This window comes from Biomphalaria glabrata, chromosome 3 (genome assembly GCF_947242115.1).
Source record: "Biomphalaria glabrata chromosome 3, xgBioGlab47.1, whole genome shotgun sequence".
NCBI lineage: Eukaryota > Metazoa > Mollusca > Gastropoda > Planorbidae > Biomphalaria > Biomphalaria glabrata.
This window is the reverse complement of record NC_074713.1, coordinates 37,575,876-37,598,792: the sequence shown is the minus strand read 5'-3', so window position 1 is coordinate 37,598,792 and position 22,917 is coordinate 37,575,876. Positions and strand designations below refer to the sequence as shown.

Below are 22,917 nucleotides of genomic sequence, written 5' to 3'. Positions count from 1 at the left end.
GTTTCGAATGTATTTTTCCAAATGAGGCGGCGATGCCTCTAGTTTGAGAATATATTCATCAATCCAATGTTGTGTAGGCCTAGAAGTCTAGAAGATGATCCTCGATTAAGTCATTAAAAAAATGAATTTTTTTAAATTTTTAAAAATTACATGTATATTCGAATCAAGACATTTCAAATCTGTAATCACTTGTACTGCCTCAGGTGTGGCCGTCTGTTCACGAGAATGTCATGATGACAGAAAAACTACAACCGTCTTTACTTTCTGGGGTGTTCTAAAAATCCCGAAATTCAAAATCCTAACTTTAACTGCGATTTAAACCCGAGACTCCTCGATTGAGAAGCCGAGCGCCTTACTACCTAACCACCATGCCTACGCGTCAAAAACTTCGACTAAAAATTTCAAAACAGGAGACGATATTAATTAATCAAGGAACTTTTTAGATAAACCGTAAATAAAGAAAAAGTGACACCCCCCTCCTCCGTTTGTTCCTAAGTCAGTTAGGGAGATGACGCCAGCATACTTGCATTGACTACTCTCAGATACAGATGACGCTAGCATACTTGCATTGACTACTCTCAGATACAGATGACGCCAGCATACTTGCATTGACTACTCTCAGATACAGATGACGCCAGCATACTTGCATTGACTACTCTCAGATACAGATAACGCCAGCATACTTGCATTGACTACTCTCAGATACAGATGACGCCAGCATACTTGCATTGACTACTCTCAGATACAGAGAGGAAAGGATAGTCCAGATGGACATACCCAATCAGAGAAAAAAAAAGGATTTAAATAAAAACTCTGGTGGACAATGGCTCTGTCTGTACAAGATGTGTCAAAATATCTAGGTCGTAACTGGGTGTGCGGTAGTCGCGTGAGATCCTACACTTGTCCCTTGACATCGGACACGTAGCTAATGTCTCTAGACATAAATTTATGTCCCCACGTTTTGTCCTTTTGACTTGTCAATGTATGTTGTCATTTCGTCCAGGTAGCCATCGCTGAATCGTACGGAGCCATAGGCGTCATCATTTATTCAGATCCCATCGACCACACAGGCATCAAAAGTGGCGACACAAGGGTGTATCCAGAGACCTGGTGGCTGCCTTCTGACGGCGTTCAAAGAGGAACTTTGGTGTCAACAATCGGGGATGTTTTAACACCTGGGTACCCCTCGAACAGTAAGTTAGATTGCGTTAGTTAGATGTATACAAGTACTTGACTTTAAACCTACGAAAGAAACTACAAATACCCCAAGATTCTTTAAAGTTCGCTCCATGTACATTAACAAATGTTCTAACAAAAGATTGGACCAGAACAAATAAGAAATCTGTCGCATAAAACATCAAATCTTGAATGACTGAGTAATGTGTACAAAATGTTTACACAGATGTGGCTTACCGGCAACTTGTGACAGAAGCAAAACCAACATTACCTAAGATTCCGGCACATCCGATCAGCTATGGGGCTGCCTATAATATTTTCAGGTGAGGAACCAACACTATTTAACAGAAAACAGTTAACAGGAAAACATTCAACAGAAGACATATAACAGAGAACAAATAACAGAAAATGCATAAAAGAGAACAAATAACAAAAAATACATAACAGAGAACAAATAACAGATAATACATAACAGAAAATACATAACAGAGAACAAATAACAGAAAATACATAACAGAGAATAAATTTAAAAAATTACATAACAGAGAAAAAATAACAGAAAACACATAACAAAGAACAAATAACAGAAGACACATAACAGAGAACAAATAACAGAAAATACATAACAGAGAACAAATAACAGAAAACACATAACAGAGAACAAATAACAGAAAACACATAACAAAGAACAAATAACAGAAGACACATAACAGAGAACAAATAACAGAAAATACATAACAGAGAACAAATAACAGAAAACACATAACAGAGAACAGATAACAGAAAATACATAACAGAGAACAAATAACAGAAAACACATAACAGAGAACAAATAACAGAAAATACATAACAGAGAACAAATAACAGAAAATACATAACAGAGAACAAATAACAGAAAATACATAACAGAGAACAAATAACATAAAATACATAACAGAGAACAAATAACAGAAAATACATAACAGAGAACAAATAACAGAAGACACATAACAGAGAACAAATAACAGAAAATACATAACAGAGAACAGATAACAGAAAATACATAACAGAGAACAAATAACAGAAAACACATAACAGAGAACAAATAACAGAAAATACATAACAGAGAACAAATAACAGAAAACACATAACAGAGAACAAATAACAGAAAACACATAACAGAGGACATTTCTCAAGTTTAGAATGCATAATCTCGTGCCATTCAATAGAGAAGCTCCTAAAACTGCAGCTCTTGTTGAGTTCAGACATCCTGGCAATCAGGTGAATAGGACACAAACGGGGAGTCAGTCTAATGCGTGCTATGACTAGTGTCAATGAAAATTGGCAAATTTCTCGGACTGTTTAATGATGCGCGAGTTTGTTTGAGATGAAATCTAGATAAAGATGAAGTCGAGAATGAACATTTTACACTATGTTTACTTTACATCAATACAAAATCAGTTGTTGTTGTTTTTTTTTGGTGAAATCTTCATAACGTTTTACATCACTAACAAATATATATAAATGTTGGAATACTAAAAATTTTATTTTTTGTCTTAATTTATCCAAAGTAGACGTCTTGCATGACAAAACTTCTATCAACTCACTTTGTATCTCTGGGAAACAGTTTCAGCACATTTTGTTTTCTCTCCTTTCCAATTCTCAGATCAAGTTAAAACTTTGCACAATTATTCATTGAGCCTGACAAGACATGAATCAACTAAAAAAAACAATAACAATTAGTACACTAATTATTGGTAATTATTTATATGATATCGAAATAAAGAGAATAAATGCTACTTATGAGTGAGGTGGATGTATATATGGATTAAATCCCCTTCTAATGTCTCGACATGTTTTCCCCCCACTTCCAGTCTCGGATCAAGTTGAAATTGGACACTATTATTCATAGTCGATGACAATACACGAATCAATGCAAAAACTAACCAATTAGTTAATCATTTAGTAGCAATTAATTAATTTTGTTTTATATAGAAGAAAGGGAGCCATGTAGGCTAATTTCCAGTAAATGGCAATAATTAGCGGTTCTTTCCCTAAAGTAAGCTGTGTTTTTTTAAAGTATTCTTTTTTTCTATTGCGTATTTACATATTAAAACGGCGAGATTGTATTTTGTAAATTATATTTATGTATAGGTCTACTTGCTTTTAACAATACAAACAAAAAGATAATTACCTCACTTTTTAAATTATTGAATTCAAGGTACATGGCCGGTTCTCCAGCTCCCAGAAACTGGACAGGTGGACTTAACATTACATACAGACTTGGGCCAGGTTTTACCCAACAAGGCTAGTAAGTTCTAGTGTCTGGTGTCTTGAAATTAAAAGTATGCACGAATCTGGATAAGTCCAATTTTGTAGGTATCAATACAAAGTGTTTGAGATTTTAGCATTAATTTTTTTTTTCGATTCTGTTCTAATTTTAATGCAGCTAAGAGACTTCAATTGTGATTAGAGTGAACCTAAACTCCATGATTGTTAACAATCGATCGATCATGGGAGTGTTAGGAACTATCATAGACATATATAGGGTTATACGGACAGGTGGTGAGTTTTGATTCAAGATCTCGAAGCAAGGCTGGAGAAAAGATGTTCTTGTGCAAATATGTATAAATATATGTATATAAATACTTTCCGCCATACACTAGCCGGTGTTGCTAAAGTATATAGTTACCGCAGCCTACTAGAGCGTCTGTAGCTCACTCAGCTTTCGTTGTGACTCTATCACATACTCTAATTCTTCACGGTAGAGAGGAAGCATTATCGTCCTTCCAATCCAAATTAAATTTACTAATGATAAAATTTTAGATAAGTCTGCCTAATTGAATAGATTGAACAAATTAAACCACCAATACGTGGCCTGTGTTATTTAAATGAGTAACTAGATTCTAGTTTTTATACAAATTTGGGCTTTCAATACAAAAATTCATTCGGGGGATGCCTGGGTGGCGGGGATATCTGTTGATTGCTGGGAGGGGACGATCGCCTCTACCTTACCCCTCTCCCTGGATCCGCCTCTGGTTTGTTAATAACGTAACTTAAGTGTACGAGCTGATACAATAAAAGTAAATGTGATTTGAGGAAATAGTTTGCTATTAATGATCTTTGATGCACCCACCGTAATTTGATCTGCTTGCAGCAAAGTTCAATTGAATGTCACTAACCGCTATAAAAGAGTAAAGGTTGAGAATGTGTTCGGCATCATCCAGGGAGACGTGGAAACAGGTCAGTTGATGGATAAAATAATCAATGCCACAACATCATTCTTTCTTCAAATGTGGCCAAACCAAAAATTAATCTGAAACATACAAGTTCTTTAAGAATTTGATTTTGTTATATGTGTACATATCAGCAATGGAAATGATTATAACTAGAGATTACTACAATATCCGTAGTGGACAGTAGATCAAGTATAAAATTGGGGGCGAATACATTTGAATAGGATGGGGGACAGCATATTACAATAACTTCACTTTAATATCAGACAGCTATGTGTGTTAACATCATATAGGAGTGTTTATATCAGACAGCTATGTGTGTTTACATCAGATAAGTATGTGTTTACATCAGACAAGTATGTGTGTCTACATCAGATAAGTATGTGTTTACATCAGACAGGTATGTGTGTCTACATCAGATAAGTATGTGTTTACATCAGACAGGTATGTGTGTCTACATCAGATAAGTATGTGTTTACATCAGACAGGTATGTGTGTCTACACCAGATAAGTATGTGTTTACATCAGACAGGTATGTGTGTCTACATCAGATAAGTATGTGTTTACATCAGACAGGTATGTGTGTTTACATCAGATAAGTATGTGTGTTTATATCAGACAGGTATGTGTGTTTATATCAGACAGGTATGTGTGTTTATATCAGACAGGTATGTGTGTTTATATCAGACAGGTATGTGTGTTTATATCAGACAGGTATGTGTGTTTATATCAGACAGGTATGTGTGTTTATATCAGACAGGTATGTGTTGTTTGGAAATCATCGGGATGCCTGGTTATATGGTGCAACTGATCCTGTGAGTGGGACAGCCGTCTTGATGGAGATTGCAAGAGTGATGGGAGATCTGGTCACATCTGGTAAAAACTTGATTATATGTTTGCAATAACTTAAGTCAATTTGTATAATCTATATCTGAGAATATCTTGATTTTAATTAATTAGAACTATAATTGTAACTAACTCGGTGTTTCGGTGTTTGATTGCATTCAGGTCGTTGGAAGCCAAGGAGATCGATCATGTTCTGTAACTGGGGAGCTGAAGAATTTGGTCTTGTCGGATCCACAGAATGGGTTGAGGTAGGTGCAATCTTGCACCAAATGGGTTAAGTAGGTGCAATCTTGCACCAAATTGGTTGAGGTAGGTGCAATCTTGCACCAAATGGGTTAGGTAGGTGCAATCTTGCACCAAATGGGTTAAGGCAAGTGAAATCTTGCACCAAATGGGTTAAGGCAAGTGAAATCTTGCACCAAATGGGTTGAGGTAAGTGAAATCTTGCAACAAATGGGTTGAGGTAGGTGAAATCTTGCACCAAATGGGTTGAGGTAAGTGAAATCTTGCAACAAATGGGTTGAGGTAAGTGAAATATTGCAACAAATGGGTTGAGGTAAGTGAAATATTGCAACAAATTGGTTGAGTTAAGTGAAATCTTGCACCAAATGGGTTGAGGTAAGTGAAATATTGCAACAAATGGGTTGAGGTAAGTGAAATCTTGCAACAAATGGGTTGAGGTAAGTGAAATCTTGCAACAAATGGGTTGAGGTAAGTGAAATCTTGCAACAAATGGGTTGAGTTAAGTGAAATCTTGCACCAAATGGGTTGAGGTAAGTGAAATATTGCAACAAATGGGTTGAGGTAAGTGAAATCTTGCACCAAATGGGTTGAGGTAAGTGAAATATTGCACCAAATGGATTGAGGTAGGTGAAATCTTGCATCAAATGGGTTGAGGCAAGTGAAATCTTGCACCAAATGGATTGAGGTAAGTGAAATCTTGCACCAAATGGATTGAGGCAAGTGAAATCTTGCACCAAATGGATTGAGGCAAGTGAAATCTTGCATCAAATGGGTTGAGGCAAGTGAAATCTTGCACCAAATGGCTTGAGGTAAGTGAAATCTTGCACAGAATAGTTAGAGGTTAGTGAAGTCTTGAAGCTAACAATTTAATTTAGATAAAATTAATAAATACACTGCTGAATAGTACTAAAAGAATTATGGAGTGGGGTACGCCAATATTATGTGTACATTTGAACTTGAAAGAACTATTGTCTCCAAAACAGGTTGATGTAACTAACGCTTATGTTGGCTTAGCAGAACTCCCGACCAATATAAATGTACAAAGTTTCTGTACAAATCATTTCTCTGATCAAATTTGTTATATTTTGTATGTGTTTAAATTTTTAAAATATTATAACGATTCTCACTATCCAGGCTCTCTGCAAACTGCACTACGCGACGCTACCAACTCCAAGAATTTGACAACTCAGTTCTCCAAAATAACGTAACACTTGAATGTCCATTAAATCACAGCCAATAGTGTATAGTTGGCAACACGTGACACTGTAGAAATGCTTCACCGTTGATAACCGTACCGCTGTATAAGCTCTAGCACCGCTGTATAAGCTCTAGTACCGCTGTATAAGCTCTAGCACCGCTGTATAAGCTCTAGCACCGCTGAACTGGCCTCTCCGCCTCGTCCTGGACTTGCACTGGGTTCAGCGGTTCAGGACTGACTTCACACAACGGGATCGTTGTGTTGGAATAGATCGTAGAATGACATAGATCGCGACTTTGTCTGTAGGCCTACTCACGAAATGTTTTGACTCTACTCGGAACCGAACCGTTGTAAAACGCCTTACATAAACGCACTGCACTGAGCCGTACTTAATTACGCCATCTTGATTGTGGCACCGAAGGAACATCGCTCGAACCTTTCGGATGTCACATGACCATATCCGACGAGACTGGCCTGAGTACAACTACACAGATTTTTCCGATACGTAGCCATGTCGTCACTCAAAGTGGTAGACCGCTCGTCTAGCACTGGCCTGTGTAATTTGTGTTAAATGTTTGCTTTTGTAAAAAGGTTTGACATGTTTTGGATGTTCCTTCAGAGTTGAAAATTTACTTCCTAGTCCAAACCTCCCTCAGGAAGATGGGGATGTCAGCGGGCAGGGTATGAACCTGGGACCATCGACAAGTCCGAACGACAGTCCAGCACGCATACCGAAACGACCAGGCAGCCATCCGAAGCTGACTACACACACAAAGACCAAAGACTCCACTTCTATTTTATATATAAGTCATGTAAAGGACATAATAGAAACTCTTAGTCTACTAAGTCACTGGTTTTCCTGGCAACCTGTTCAATGCTCTAATAGCACTAGGGGAGAAAGAGCATTTATAAGACTTTGTCCCGGCATTTGGAACAAGAAATGTGCCTTTATCTTTTTATTTTTCTAACTATTTTATTAGGTTCAATGTGTGTATTTGTCCGTTATGGATCAATGTTCTAACCGTGTTTGTAATTTGAATCTATCGAACACAGAACTACGTGGCGACGTTACGTGAGCGGGTTGTTGGCTATATCAACGTTGACTCTGCGGTCTCAGGTAGGAATCACAAAACACAATGTCTTGAAGAGAATTACCTCCTCAACCCCACCCGTAAATCTATGTCAATAACATTAAATGAACTCTTTTGTGTCTCATATCACGAGCACTGTTCGTACTTGGATAATGGTGGCTCAATTATTGTGTACACTGATTGCTCAAAGAATTGAGATCAGTTCTTATAAGATTGCTTGGTAAACAGCATTCGAAGTTTCAGGTTTATATATTTGACAAACAAAAGGATCCCCTTAACTCCTATAATGAGAAATGCAGAGATGGCTTAAACACATTGTTGGAAATGATACCCTGGCAAATCACATTGGTAGAATCGATACCCTTACAAAAGCACACCAATAGAATTGATGTACTGGCACGAACACACGATTGGAATCGATACACTGGTAATAACACACCGTTAGAATCGATACCATTGCAGGGTTATCCTTCAGGTTCTTGTTCAAGAAACAATCAGACAGGATCGTCCGAAGAAACGCTGGATAAGTAAAATTGCATATCTCTTGATATTATTCTGACGGCTTTGGTCCTGGAGCAGTTGAGAGCTCTGAGTCCGTTCACCTTTCAAGTACCCTCCACTATCCCTACCCACAATACAACATATCAACGAAATAAAAGGAAGAAACTCTTCTGGCCATTAAGAAAACGTTCACCTTAACCCTAATTATTAATTTTTTTCGATACTAATCTCATTAATAGTTGTTTCTTGTTTTCTTCTGTGGAGAGCTAGCAAGGAAAACTTAAGTCCCCACAGCACGGTAAAACTATGCACCTCTGTTAGGCTAAACAAGAAACAGCCTGTCTTCTTGTCCACGTCAGCCCTATTGATGTCTACCATTTTACTTTATTGCCATGTAGATCTCACTGACCCACTTGACCTCTTCTCTTTTACTTTGTCAGGTAATCACACCCTGAAAGTGGCCTCTACCCCCCTGTTCCACAATGTCATCTATCAAGCCAGCCTAAAGGTAAACCTAGAAGACATGAAAAGATCAATAAATAAGACTTGAATCCTTGACAGGGTTAGAAGAAACCCCCAGCAAAAACTCCACACATATTTCCAATACTGGAGCACAATTTCTTTTTAGTTGCTAGTAATAGAATGGGTACATGCGTGCTGATGTTTATATAGAAAGTCAATATATACATATATAAACAACAGTAGTTATACTTTGTTGGGAGGTGGAGAATTTTTATTACATTCCAAAATAGCTGGTCCGGATTTAATGTAGTATACGCCCTGAGCATGTTTTTATGGAGGTTCTTATCATCTTTGGAAGACCTTAATAAAAATGTACTTAGTTAATTCTAGAGTTAGAACCTTTTAGAGACACGTAAAATTTGATCTCATTTACTTTTATAGACTTTATATACAGATTAAAATTATTAGTTGTGTGCATAGTTTGTAGAAGCCCCCCCCCCCTTTCCACTTTTTTGAGGAAGAGCCCCTTGGCAGCTGACGTAAATTTGCCTCTGTAATTAAGTCTCAATTAGAGCAAGTCTCCACGACTAGTTGTGCTAGCCACACATCACCATTGTCGCTCATTAGCCTCCAAATTAAAATAGTTTGCCATTTGAGCGTCTTCAAATCGATGTAGAGTATTGTAGACTGACCTAAGACTGATCTAAGACGGACATAAGAATGTCCGTCTATTGAGAAATGTTTTAAAGCTACAATCACTCACACTTTCAGGGAGAAACAAAAAGCTTAATGAAATCAATATTTTATTTCATGAGTCACATTCCATCGAACAACCGGTACGTGACGTTTTGGCGCCGCCGTTTTGGCCCCGCCGTTTTGGCTAGGGGACGTTTTGGCGCGAGCCGTTTTGGCGAGGGGACGTTTTGGCGCGAGATATCATTTGACGATAATTTAATAAGCACGTAGTTTTTTTTTTAATGAACCCTTGAATTCCAGCGACTTAGGCAAATAACCATGGTGTCCATGTATACTTAATAAAGTATTTTGAGAAACATGGTACATGTATTATATTTTTACTTATTATTAGCAAGTGTTTGGTATGTATAGCTGGAGATACCATACAGTCATTAAATAAACCAATGTTAATGTAAACAAATAATTGCACCAATTTTTTAGTCTATCATCGTTTCATTTTGTTTTTAATTTTAAAGTAATATCTTAAAAAACTTTTTTTGAAAATAAAAGTGTGCCTCTTAATAAACACACATACACAAGCCAAAATGTTTATTAAAGAAAATGATCTGAAAAACAAACACACATTTACATTTAGTACGTGAAAAATATGTCTTAACACAAACACTCGAGCAAAACATAGATATGAATAATTCTTTTAAAAGAAATAATACAATAAACGTACATAACGTATTTCGCGCCAAAACGTCCCGTCGCCAAAACGGATCGCGCCAAAACGACCTTCGCGCCAAAACGGCGGCGCCAAAACGTTCTGCTTCGCTAACAACAGATCGTCTGCCACATCTCCCCGCGACGTCTGCTCGGTAGAATTGAAAAGAGAAAGTAAAGTGAATGGTTGAGTCAATGAAGATCCGTAGAAAATATTTCGGAATTATTGACTTTCCCTATAAATAATTATCATTCTTTGGTTTTATTAATAAGGTCCCGAACCCAAACCCATTAGAGGTGCAGGCTGGTAGAACGACTGTCTACGACACTTGGCTCAATGTTACCCCGTACTCTGATGACCTGTTTCAGAGGAATCCTGTACCACGGTTAGTCCTTTGGTCATTAGCTACTTATCGAAATGAAGTAAATTTCACCTAACTATATCCACTGAGGGTAGTGCCGTAGCAGAAGGGGCCGATTAACTAATGGGAGATCACTTGGTGTTGATAGGGGTGTGAATTGGGCTGTAGCTCCAGACACGAAGTTAACTTGAACGCAAACGTTGGGAAAAGCTCATCCCCAGACACACACTTGAGAACGCATGGGGCATTGAAAGAAAGTCGTGTATTACTTTTGAGAAGACGCAAGTCTAAAAACATGTCACTATTACTTAGAAGTAGTGCCTACTACATTTAGTGTCAGGACGCATGTCTAGAAACAAGTCACTATTACTTAGAAGTAATGCCTACTACATTTAGTGTCAGGACGCATGTCTAAAAACATGTCACTATTACTTAGAAGTAGTGCCTACTACATTTAGTGTCATGACACTATTTCTTGTGAACGATTGTAATAGTACATACACCTACAACTTGGGAAGGGACCACAGTCATAGTCTTGAACCCGGGCCAACGGGTATCTTGCTACGCCACTGACATGTGGATCGGAGCATTTAATAGAAAGTAGCCATTTCTGATACACCGCTCAACATTGCCCACCATCACCCATAATGTCTGCTTTGGCAAAGGATCACGTGACCAGCCGCCATTATTCTCTTTGAACGTCAATCAGGTGTTTGTGTTGAAGTTGAGTAAATGTGTGTGTTAGACAGTCCTAGGAGTGCATTGTGTGTATGTCTCTAATGTATGTTTATGCATTAAGGTAAGTATGTATGATGTGTTTGTATGTAAGTATTTATGATCTGTATGTATGTACGTATTTATGATGTGTATGTATGTACGTATTTATGATCTGTATGTATGTAAGTATTTATGATGTGTATGTATGTAAGTATTTATGATGTGTATGTAAGTAAGACCTCACTTTGTTCTCCTAATTCAACGTTCAGAATTTCATCCCTTGGTTCCGGAAGTGACTACGTCGCGCTACTACAGATCGCTGGAATTACGTCCGTGGATTTGACATACACTTACAGCACGGTATGTAAACATACATCAATCAATAAAACTTGAATTCCTTACCAGCAATAGCAACGTAGAATTCAAAATATTTATTTTAGTAAACTTAATAGTACCCTCACCATAGGTGTAAACACTAATCACTATCGACTATAAACTTGGAATGATATATTGTCCTATAAATCTGTCTGTGTCTATCTGTAGGACATTTACAACATCTCCTACCCGCCTCTTTATCACACTGAGTACGAGAGGTTTGACTCCATACAGCCTCACTTTGACCGTGACTTCCAGGTTAGTATGGATGCACTTAATGGTCAAAAGTTTTTAGAATTGATCGCTTGATAGTCATTGGAACGAAGATTCTTGTAAACGTTGGTGACAAGATAAAATTAGTTGTTGACGTCTTTAGTTATATAACGACTTTGGCTCATGTCGGGAATGAGATGAATCAGCCGTGTCCGTAGTTCAGCCGAGGCCAATCGTTCTAGAAGGCCTGAACACTGACCTGCAACATCGCAAGCTGTGGGCAGTTTAGACCAATAGCTCGTTGCAACGTCACAGGACTGTAAGGCTTGGCAACAAGCTATTGGTCTCCACTGCCCACAGGCTGTGACGTCGCTTCTGTGTTGATGCCTGCTATAACGATTGGTCTCCCATCAGCCAAAGCCGGGCATCAGCCATAGCCGTAACGTTGTTTGCTCAGCGTTCCCCCTCTCCACGCAGCTGTTGGATCCTAACAAATGTCTGAGACGATGTGAAGGTCATCGGCTCCTGAGTTTTCTTCTCTGGGATCATGCACTAAAAAAGAATGGCGTTAACTCTGTATTTATCCTACTTTTTAATCTAGGTAGTAATATCGTCTCTAAGGGAGGACAGGGTTAGGCGAGAATGGAAAAGTCAAATATAAATAACAAGCATAATATTAAACAAGAGAAATGTAAAAATACTAATTAAGTGTAGTTGTATCCATTTGATGACTTGGTGATGCGCAGCATATGGTAAGCAAATCACAACGACCAACCTCTTTTATTTTTTCCCCAACTAAAGTCAGGTACCCATTACAGTTGGGTAGACTCAGGGGCGCCCCAAAAATCCCGAAGTTTAAAATCCCAGTCTTTACCGAGATTCGAACCCAAGATCCCAGGTTAAGAGACAAGCGCTTAACCAAGCAGCCACCCAGCCCCACTTTCAAAACTAAATACTATTTGGAAAGACAAAGGCAGAACCCTCGAGACTAAAATCAGACTGATGCGCTCCTTGATTATGGCCACTTTTATCTGCTTGCAAGTCTTGGACACTGACTGCAGAACTAGAGAGCAGGATCTTAGTCATGAAATTGAGATACTATAGAAAAATCCCAGGTATCACATACAAAGACCGCATCACAAATGAGATTTGGATCAGGATCACCCTTTCAATTGGGCCCATTATGACATGCTGACCACTGTTTTAAAAAAAAAAAAGCAAAACTAAAACACTATGTGTATCGCTGAATCTGTGCCATTAGAACTATTCTTACCAATCGTATTTATTTAGCTTCTATCTTTCCCAATGCGCTATGATCCCATCACTTGTCTGGACCACTTGTAAAAGGGGAGGGAAGAAAGGGGTATCTTGGTGAATGTTTACATTATTGTTTTTTAAATGCATGAAAAAAATTCACAATCTGGGGACTAATTTTCCGACTAATTCAACTTCTACCACCAAGTCTGTCAAGTACAATTCTTTCCCTTGTTCAAACACAATAATTAATTACCAATAGTTAATTAACTAATTGGTTATTTTTTAAAATTGATTCTTATTTAAAGAAATGATAATCGATTTTCGTATGGACAAGAAGGAAAATGATATTGTTTCTGTAGCTGGAGAGACTATTGAAATTGTGCAAACCTTTAAATACCTTGGTACTATCCTAGACAATAAACTAAATTTTACTGCAAATAATGATTATATCAGCAAAAAAGGGCAGCAAAGATTATGATTACTAAGAAAACTGTCCTCGTTTAATGTTAGCGAAAAGGCCTTGGCTATGTTTTATCTTTAAAAACACTATTTGATAATGTCGACCCTGGGAAGGTACTGGGCTTTATCCGGGAAGTGGGGCTATCTACGAAGATCTGATTTATGAATTTGTGATCATGTACCATTTACATTAGATTTTTACCGAATAATTAAATTTTTACTACCTTTACTATTTTAACTGCGAATAGACCTTGATTTTAATGATATGACTGTATAGAATCTGGCCCTTGTTGTTTAGAGAGATAGTAGTCCTTAAGGGAATGCAGGCACGACATGGCCTAAATTGTGCCGATGTGCCTAAAATCAAAAATCAAATCAAATCATGTTTTATCACGCTCACATCTGCACTATTTTAAGTTTCAATATCATTGCCTGGTATGGCAATCTAGCATTAAAAATAAAAATAAACTTTATAGAATCCTAAATGCTGCTGGCAAAATCATTGGCAAAAAACAAACCCCATTTGGGCAGTTGTTTGAGACAAACATCTATAAAAAGGCTAACAAGATCCTCGAAATAAAGAATCACCCTTTGTGTCAGGATTTTGTGATTTTACCATTACAAAAGAGATACAAGACACCGATAGCAAAGACAAACAGACACAAACACTCTTTTGTTCCCCTGGCAATCAAATCATTAAATAAGAACAATCTGGTATAAACTTTGTCACGTGTAAATTATGAGTGAGTCTGGTGTGAATGTACACTTTGGTTTCTTATAGTTATAATGTTTTTTGTTTGGTGTAATGCACAAATTGTAAGACAAATTTCCTTACGGATAATAAAGATTATTATTATTATTATTATTATGTTGTCAGGTAAAAGAAATATTTTGCAAAATTTCAGCTCGATCCGAGATTGTGTGTACAAACTTTTTTACTAGACAGACAGACAGAGTTAGTAAAAGTTTTGTAAAAATGTTGGTGACTTCATTCGATCCAAAGACGGCACTGATTTGTTTTCTCAGTTTCACGCAGCACTAGCCAGAGTGGTCAGCGAGATGACCAGGTCATTGTCAGACTCGTTGGTGCTGCCTTTCAGTGTCAGAAACTACGCCGATGGCTTAGAAAAACTCAGACAGAACCTCCACATCGACTACGGCCTACAGCTGAAAGAGAAGGTAGCCACGTACGGTAAGGATGTTTCTTCATTTCGAATCACAGTAACTGCTGAATGGTCAGATAACATAGACATGCCAGATTTAAACAATATTGTAATCTAAAAAAGTTAATTGTCAAACATTATTTTATACTAAAGTAAGTCTTTTAAAAATATCCCTTTTATTTAAAAAAAATGTATATTTACACTAAATTTTCATTTTATAATCTTATAAAAATTGTATATAAAATGAAAATTCATTAGAACAATGGACGCACCAATCGAAATTCTAAGCCACCTATCGCCCTACCTCATACACACAAAATGAACAGTCTACTTGTATTTCACTTTGCTTTATGTCGTTATCTCTCCACGGTCATTACAAAAGGAGAACTCTTCATAGGGGAATTAATGTACTAAGTCTTTTGTAGTTGCACTGGCCTGTTGCTAGTTATAGGACCTGATGTACTTTATAGTCAGCCTACATTAATACCTAGAGAGACAGTGCGAGAAGAGAGAAATAAGACCGAAAAAGAAAAGAAAGAAAGAGATTGAGAAAAAGAGAGTGATAGAAATAGAGCGAAAGAAAGAGGTAGAGAGACAATTAGGTAAAATGAGAGGAAGAAAGAGAGAGAGTAGAAGAGATATAGTTATCAAAAGTAACCAGAAACCTGCTTGCAATCTTTACCATCAGAGGGAGATCCGTCCATTTCTGGATGATGTTAATCCAACAATTGGAAAATTATGAAAAGTATTTGTAGCCTACGATAAATCTAAGGCATTATTACATGTATATCTGAGGTATTACTAGATGTATATCTGAGGCATTACTACATGTATATCTGAGGCATTACTACATGTATATCTGAGGTATTACTATATGTATATCTGAGGCATTACTACATGCTTATCTGAGGCATTATTACATTATATGTGAGACATTACTATATGTATGTGTGTGATTTCCAATATGTATCGCTGGTATTTCTGCGACATCTTGGAGAGGTTTATTGTAAGGCTAAACTCTTGACAAGCAGCTACCAGAGCATTCACAAGCCTCTGCAATTCACAATGCCGCTTCATCTGCCAACAGCATTTCTCTAATCAAGATACGCCGCAGAAATACCAGCGATACATATTGGAAATCACACACTTACTGTGGTGCAGAAATTCACATATTTGGGAACAACAATAGCCTGAAACCTAGATTTAGACACTGAGCTGACAAAAAGAATAGGAAAAGCTTCTGCAGCAATGGCAAAACTCTCAATGGCGTTCTGAGCACACTTCTTTATGGCTTTGAGAGCTGGGCAACTTACATGCGTCAAGAACACAGATTAAATAGCTTCCACTTACGCTGCCTGCGACGCATAATGTGCATCTCCTGGAGGGATCATGTCTCCAACCAGGACGTTCTGAAACGGGCCAATATGCACAGCATCAATGCTCTTCTACACAGAGATGACTAAGCATGTATTCTGCAAAAAATTTCTCTCTCAATTGAAACAGTAGCGTTACCTTACTTTTAAATTTCAGTTTAAACACACAAAAAAGCTGCAAATGTTAGACAATGATGACCTTAGGATATTTCCCGCCACAAATCTGTCTCTCAGAATCTCTGCCCGAACTGCATAACGAAGTGTAGAAGGTCTGTTCCATTGGAGTTAACAACTTCTTGCTGTGACAAACGTGCTGAGAATCTGGCCCTCAGCCCGGGTTACCAGGCACAAGCTCAAGCACTGGAAGACAAAAAGAAGGACCAAAGCTTACAAATGATACAAAACAAAAAAAAAGGCAAAGCAAAACGCTTAAAACTAGATCTAGAATCTGTTCTCACAAGTACATGATTAGCATTTTGTCTCCTGTACGCTGATTATCAAAACGCCTTTTTCAACTTTAATGGTACGCCTCGAAATACAAAATAAACGCTAGCAGCAGATCTTGGTCTTTTTGAGTAACTTGTTTCTTTTAAATATCCTTGAAAAAAAAACACCTGCTCAAGATGTAGGCTATAAAAAAAAGTTGTCATCTTATTTGCAGTGACAGTGTTGTCTGTCTGTCAGTCAGTCTGTGACAATGTTGTCTGTTTGTCAGTCAGTCTGTAACAGTGCTTGCTGTCTGTCTGTCCATCAGTCTGTCTGTGACAGTGTTGTCTGTCTGTCAGTCTGTCCAATAAATCCAGAAGATATGAAGAAATAAAACAGATTGATGGCTAATATCTAATTATTAGGAAAAAGCCAGACATTGTTACACTTCATACCAATCGGTTTTGGGCTATCTCCCCCCCCCCCCACATACTTTCGATGATGCCTGTAGTTCTTATGTCTCGCTTGCAGATATCTCTGTAGGTTAGTCTTGGGCGGCCCTTGGGTCTGACTCCCTCTGCAAACTCAGCGTATATGATGTCTTTAGGGATTCTTCCATCTGACATGAGGGTGACATGACCGAGCCAGCGTAGTCTTCACTATGTCAGAAGAGCATAGAATCTGTGCATATTTTGTTAGTTTCCAAACGTTCTGATTGAGACATGATTCCACCAGGAGATGCACATTATGCGTCGCAGGCAGCGTAAGTGGAAGCTATTTAATCTATAATCTTGACGCATGTAAGTTGCCCAGCTCTCACTACCATAAAGAAGTGTGCTCAGAACTCAGAACGCAGGCATTGTAGACCATGATTTTGGTTGAAGACCTGAAAGAGAAATTCCCATCAGTTCTTCTGTGGGAATTATATGAGTGCTAGAAGGTGTATTTCTATTCTTAAAAAAATTTAATGCTAAACTTTCACATTATTTGAGTCCACATAATTTGTGAACAAGAATTTTTTTGTCTGAAAATAAACAATTGTAAGAGCAGGTCGGTGCTGCTTCCTGACTGACTGTAATTTGACAACAGTCACAAGGATGACAACTAGCTAGATAGTTCCACAGTTTGCACGAGTGTAACCAGATCAATACTTCCCAGTAAGTACAACTGTACAACAGAAACGTTGAGAAAAGACTATAACAAAAAAAAAATATTCGTACAATTAGTTACAGAACTAACTCTGGTTGTAATTCCTCAATTTGTTGTGTAAAAAAAAAAGAAATATAAATGTATAAACAGTCACGGACGGACTGGCCGGTGCCTAAATGGGTCACATTAAATGTCAGTAAGTGCCGTAAACTTGATTCGTCTCGCCTTACCGTTCATAAAGACCTTTACAGACTTAACTGTGCATTAAAGCCACATAATCCAAGATAATTGATTCGCTTATAGCAGTTTACCGTGCTTCTGTAATAATCCTCTTTACACACTGAGAGACTAACAAACAACATAAACTATCATAAGAGCTATGTCTAGTGTGAACCTACTCGTGTGAATCTAAAACAGGACCCTGAGCTTAAAAATTAGGAAGTATTAGTCTAGTAGGGTACTTAGGACATCACTTGAAGACCTCCATCTTCGTTTTCGTGGTAGGGTTTCGTTACCCCAGACGTACAAACTTGGGTCTAACGAAGCTGCCCTTTCAAACGTCTTTTTAAAAAATCTCTTGTTCTAGGGAAAGGTCGTCTTGAGTTGTGAAACTGAAATAGTTGAATGCATGTACTACCTGCAAGGACTTATCGATAATATGGTTGGTGACCTTGGATCGTGTAGTCCAAATACATTCATCCTCGCTATGGTTATTGCCAGCCCTTAAACTTTGCAGGCTTTTGCAAAACGGAGCTTTGAAGCTCCTCCAAATTTAGCAGATTACAAATTACTAAATATATCCTACAAATCATGGACACAGTTTCCTTACTGTATGAAATCAAAGTCTTTAGTCAATTTAAACCTTCTCTTGTGTAACTTCTTGAAGTCAATGTTTCAATGTATTGAACACGTCGTCTCTATGTTTTAAAACAATGATGCTAACTTGTTCGTCTGTCTCTTTAGATCTCTTGAAAGATGTGGTGGAAAACTTCACAAGAGATGCGCTGGAGTTCGAGACTCAGCTGCTGAAAGTAGATACAACAAAGTAGGTCATAAAACCTGAGTGGACAGTAAACTAATACATTAAAGTAGGTCATAAAACCTGAGTGGACAGTAAACTAATACATTAAATTAGGTCATAAAACCTGAGTGGAGAGTAAACTAATACATTAAATTAGGTCATGAAACCTGAGTTGACAGTAAACTAATGCATTAAATTAGGTCATGAAACTTGAGTTGACAGTAAACTAATGCATTAAATTAGGTCATAAAACCTGAGTGGACAGTAAACTAATACATTTAATTAGGTCATAAAACCTGAGTGGACAGTAAACTAATACATTAAATTAGGTCATAAAACCTGAGTTGACAGTAAACTAATGCATTAAATTAGGTCATAAAACCTGAGTGGACAGTAAACTAATGCATTAAATTAGGTCATAAAACCTGAGTGGACAGTAAACTAATACATTTAATTAGGTCATGAAACCTGAGTTGACAGTGAACTAATACATTAATACATTTTTGTTTCACGTTTCTGCTTGTGATTTTCTCATGTCTCCATTATGAACTCTTGTGTAGAGATTTCATTTCAGATTACTCCAACCCCAAGCCCATTGGAGAGTTTTGAAAGCTGACTTACATTTCTTTCCAGTATTTCCAAACGTTTTTTTTAGTTCATTATTTAGTACACAAAACACAATATCCATTGCCAAGTACCCTTGACCTCTGCCCAGTGTCCAGTACCAGATAAGTGTGTGTATTGTAAATTGTAAAAATAACTCTCTCCTACAGACAAACATTTTCATTCATATTAATTCATTTCAGCTTTTTATTGAATGAAAATTATAAAGTTATTAAACACACACACATCCACACATCTTTTCTTAGCTCATAATTTTTACAAAACTTATATCAACTCTGTCTGTCTGTTCATCCGCTTTTTTCTCCCACACCCACTCTCGGATCAAGTTGAAACTTTGCACAATTATTAATTGGCGTAGAAAAGATATGAATCATTAAAAATAATGAACCAATTAGTGATTTATTATTGGTAATTTATTATTTTACTTGATATCAAATAAGGGAAATAACTTCTACTTTATTGAGACATAGTTTTTCGTGCGAAGTTCTTCTCATTGGATAAGCTTTGGTTTTTTTTTTATGATTTCGTTATATTTTGTTTGTTTTAACTATATTTTATTGTTCGAATAAAAACGGGGAGAGGCTGGGGTTCTGCAATGCAATCAAGAAAGTTATTTGTCGTAGTGATTTGACCCGATTCAGATAATCATAATCTTACTTAATAAGTGTAGAACAAAGAGTTGCAATATGTCTTCAGATATTCCTTGAAATAAGAGTTAATATAAGAGTTTAAACCATGGGCGTAGCCGGGGGGGGGGCTTTTGGGGTTCAACCCCCCCCCCCCAAATGAAATCCCCTTCCCCAGGGGGATCGGAATTCAGTAATTGATTTTTTGCTTTGATTTTGTTTATTTTGGGTGACATTTTAATACTATATCATCACTTGCCCCAGCGCAGCCAAGGGTTTTGAGTTTAAAACCCCCTACCAGGGGGGGTTTGAGTTTATAACCCCTCTCAGGGGGTTTTGAGTTTAAAACCCCTACCTGGGGGTTTGAGTTTAAAAACCCCTACTAGGGGGGTTTGAGTTCAAAACCCCTATCAGGGGGTTTTGAGTTCCCTACCAGCGGGTTTTGAGTTTAAAACCCCCTACCAAGGATTTTTGCAGTTAAATCCCTCTCTTCTAAAAACAAAACAAAAAAAAAAAAAAGCAATCGACTATCCCCAAATTCCAAGAGCACAGTTACGGAAGATTTTGATTTTATAACCCCCTATTCATTATTTAAAAAAAGCAAATTACACACTCAAAATTCTATGAGGGTTTGGAGTTTAACCTCCCCCCTCCTCAGTAGGGTTTGAAGCTAAAAAATGCCTCTTCAATATAAAAAAAAGCAAATTACGCACTCAAAATGTTATGGCGTAGGTAAATGGGTTTCGACTCAGTTTTGAGTTTAAAACCCCATTCAGCGGGGTTTGAAGCTAAAAATGCTTCTTCAATATGAAAAAAAAAAAGTAAATTATGCACTTAAATGTTATGAGCGTTTAAACCCCTTTCAGCAGGGTTTGAAGGTAAAAAATACCTCTTTAATATTAAAAAAGAAAATTACACACTAAAATTATTTGAGCGTAGCCAAGCCAATTGGGGATTTTGAGTTTAAACCCCTCTCTTACAGATGGCTTTTCTTAAAAGTTTGGAACCCCACCAGATGGTTTTTGAGTTTAAAATCCCACTACAGAGAGTTTTGAGGTGGAAAACCTCTATCTTCAATATTATTGTAAAGCAAACTACAGTTACCAAATGCTAAGACCGTAGCTAAATGGGGTTTTGAATTAAAAAAAACAACAACTCCAGAGATTTTTTAGTTTAAAATCCGCAACAGATGATTTTGAGGATAAAACTTCCCTTTTCGATATAAAATCTAAAGCAAACTACAGTCACCTAATTCCAAAACGTATTCAAGAGAGGTTACACATTTCTACCAGTGGCGGGGCTCCATTAATAAAGCGCATTGAACAGTCATCTGCCGAAATTAAAAAACACTAAATGTGGCTCAACAAAGATGGCTAAGACAGATTTTAGGAGTCAGTTATAGAGATCGGGTCTAAATCAAGGAAATCCTATGCCGAATCGGGAGTCGACCCCTTAGTAAGGTTGTGACAGAGTGTCGCATGAGGTTTGCGGGACATGTTTTCCGACAAAATGAATTACGCATACTAAGGGTTGTGATGACATCCTAGTACAACTTGGCGCCAGTAAGAATAGCATTTTAGGTTTTTGAAATAAAACTTTTTAATAGCAGGAAAATTTACTGTAGATACCTCAGAATATTCATTTTTTGGCTTTCAATTTTAGAAATAGTGTTTGGCGGCGGGGCTTTGTCCCGCGTTGGGGGAGCTCCAATCGCTCCCCCAAACCCCATTGCTGCCAATGGCGGGGAGTCTACAATTTTCCCACTAACTCCAGGAAGAACCTATTCTAGGGCATAATAAACGTCTTCCGAACGAATGAAGTATATCGTCTGCTCAGACTCTGCGGCTAATCCAATTTTTCTGGTGAATGTTTCAGTCCGTACGCACTACGAAGTTTGAATGACAGAATCATGTTGCTAGAGCGGGCTTTCCTCAGCACAGAAGGCTTACCGAGGAGACCAATGAAGAAGTAAGTTCCGGTTAGAGTTCTCTTTTCTTTGTTTTTTTCTGCACAATTTCGGAATGGATTAGAAATACATTGTATATGCCGAATAGAGTGAATGGTAGAGCTGTCAGCGATATGTCGGACTTTTGGTTTGGGCTTTAAAAACATGACAGTCGCACATAGTAGTGAACTACAAAAGAAACGAAACTATGAATAGTTAGTCATGATGAACAAATCAGACACACAATCCAAGACATCGCTCTAATAAACGTGTCCATGTGTTAATCAGGTCATATATGTTAATTAAAGTCTCTTTTAAGTAATTGGCTTCCTGTCTGATTCAGGCAATCCGTTCCAAACTCTAGTGGCACTGGGGAGGAAGGAGCACTTGTCAGTGGGTAGCTAGGGATTTGGGGGCCCGGGGGACTTGACATTTTTATGGGCTCCTGTATTTTGACATCATGACATGAGATAATGTTTTAATTCCAATGGACCTCATTCACCAATCGAAAACAAACAACATTTAGCCACGTGATTTTCTATCTCTTCTATACAAAATACGTAATCCATAAAGGCTGTCACGTGATACTTTTTTTTTTTCATTGTTTTATAAATAGTATCACGGACTGGTGTACAGAGAAACATTTCGTTTTTCTCTTCCAGACATGTTCTGTTTGCTGAGAACTCGTATGACATCTACACCGGAAGTAGTTTCCCAGGCCTTGTTGATCTGCTGTTCAAGATAGAACATAACCCTGAGCGATGGGAGCAAGTCAGGCGCCATTTCTCCGCTATTTTATTCACCATCCAATCTGCTGGCGCCACGTTGCGTGATGTCACTGGTTTTATGTCCGAAACACTTTAATCTGCAGTAGTTGTTCAGTTTTGTTGTATTTTGTTTCTTTATGTAATTATTGTTATTTTTGATTTTGTGTTTTGTGTTTTGTAATGGTATTGGTGAAAGTGTAAATAAATGTATTGGTTATGTTGAGTGTAGAATTTCAATACAGTTTTCATTACTGACTTGTTGTATATTTCAATAAAGTTTTCATTAAGAGTTTCTGGCTAGACAAAA

General features: G+C 37.5%; 1 protein-coding gene across 1 annotated transcript in view; it reads left to right on the top strand.

Annotated features, from left to right (window-relative positions):
* Positions 1–22,917, top strand: part of LOC106079826 (putative N-acetylated-alpha-linked acidic dipeptidase) — a 30,226-nt gene extending 7,309 nt beyond the window's left edge. Inside the window, exons 5-19 of the mRNA XM_056024880.1 lie at positions 1,004–1,193; positions 1,403–1,499; positions 3,377–3,466; positions 4,313–4,398; positions 5,148–5,267; positions 5,400–5,485; positions 7,732–7,795; positions 8,711–8,778; positions 10,407–10,519; positions 11,482–11,572; positions 11,756–11,845; positions 14,543–14,708; positions 18,591–18,672; positions 21,774–21,866; positions 22,506–22,917. Coding sequence (XP_055880855.1) covers positions 1,004–1,193; positions 1,403–1,499; positions 3,377–3,466; positions 4,313–4,398; positions 5,148–5,267; positions 5,400–5,485; positions 7,732–7,795; positions 8,711–8,778; positions 10,407–10,519; positions 11,482–11,572; positions 11,756–11,845; positions 14,543–14,708; positions 18,591–18,672; positions 21,774–21,866; positions 22,506–22,707 — 1,638 coding nt within the window. The 3' untranslated portion in view covers positions 22,708–22,917. The remainder of the gene's footprint in view (positions 1–1,003; positions 1,194–1,402; positions 1,500–3,376; positions 3,467–4,312; positions 4,399–5,147; positions 5,268–5,399; positions 5,486–7,731; positions 7,796–8,710; positions 8,779–10,406; positions 10,520–11,481; positions 11,573–11,755; positions 11,846–14,542; positions 14,709–18,590; positions 18,673–21,773; positions 21,867–22,505) is intronic.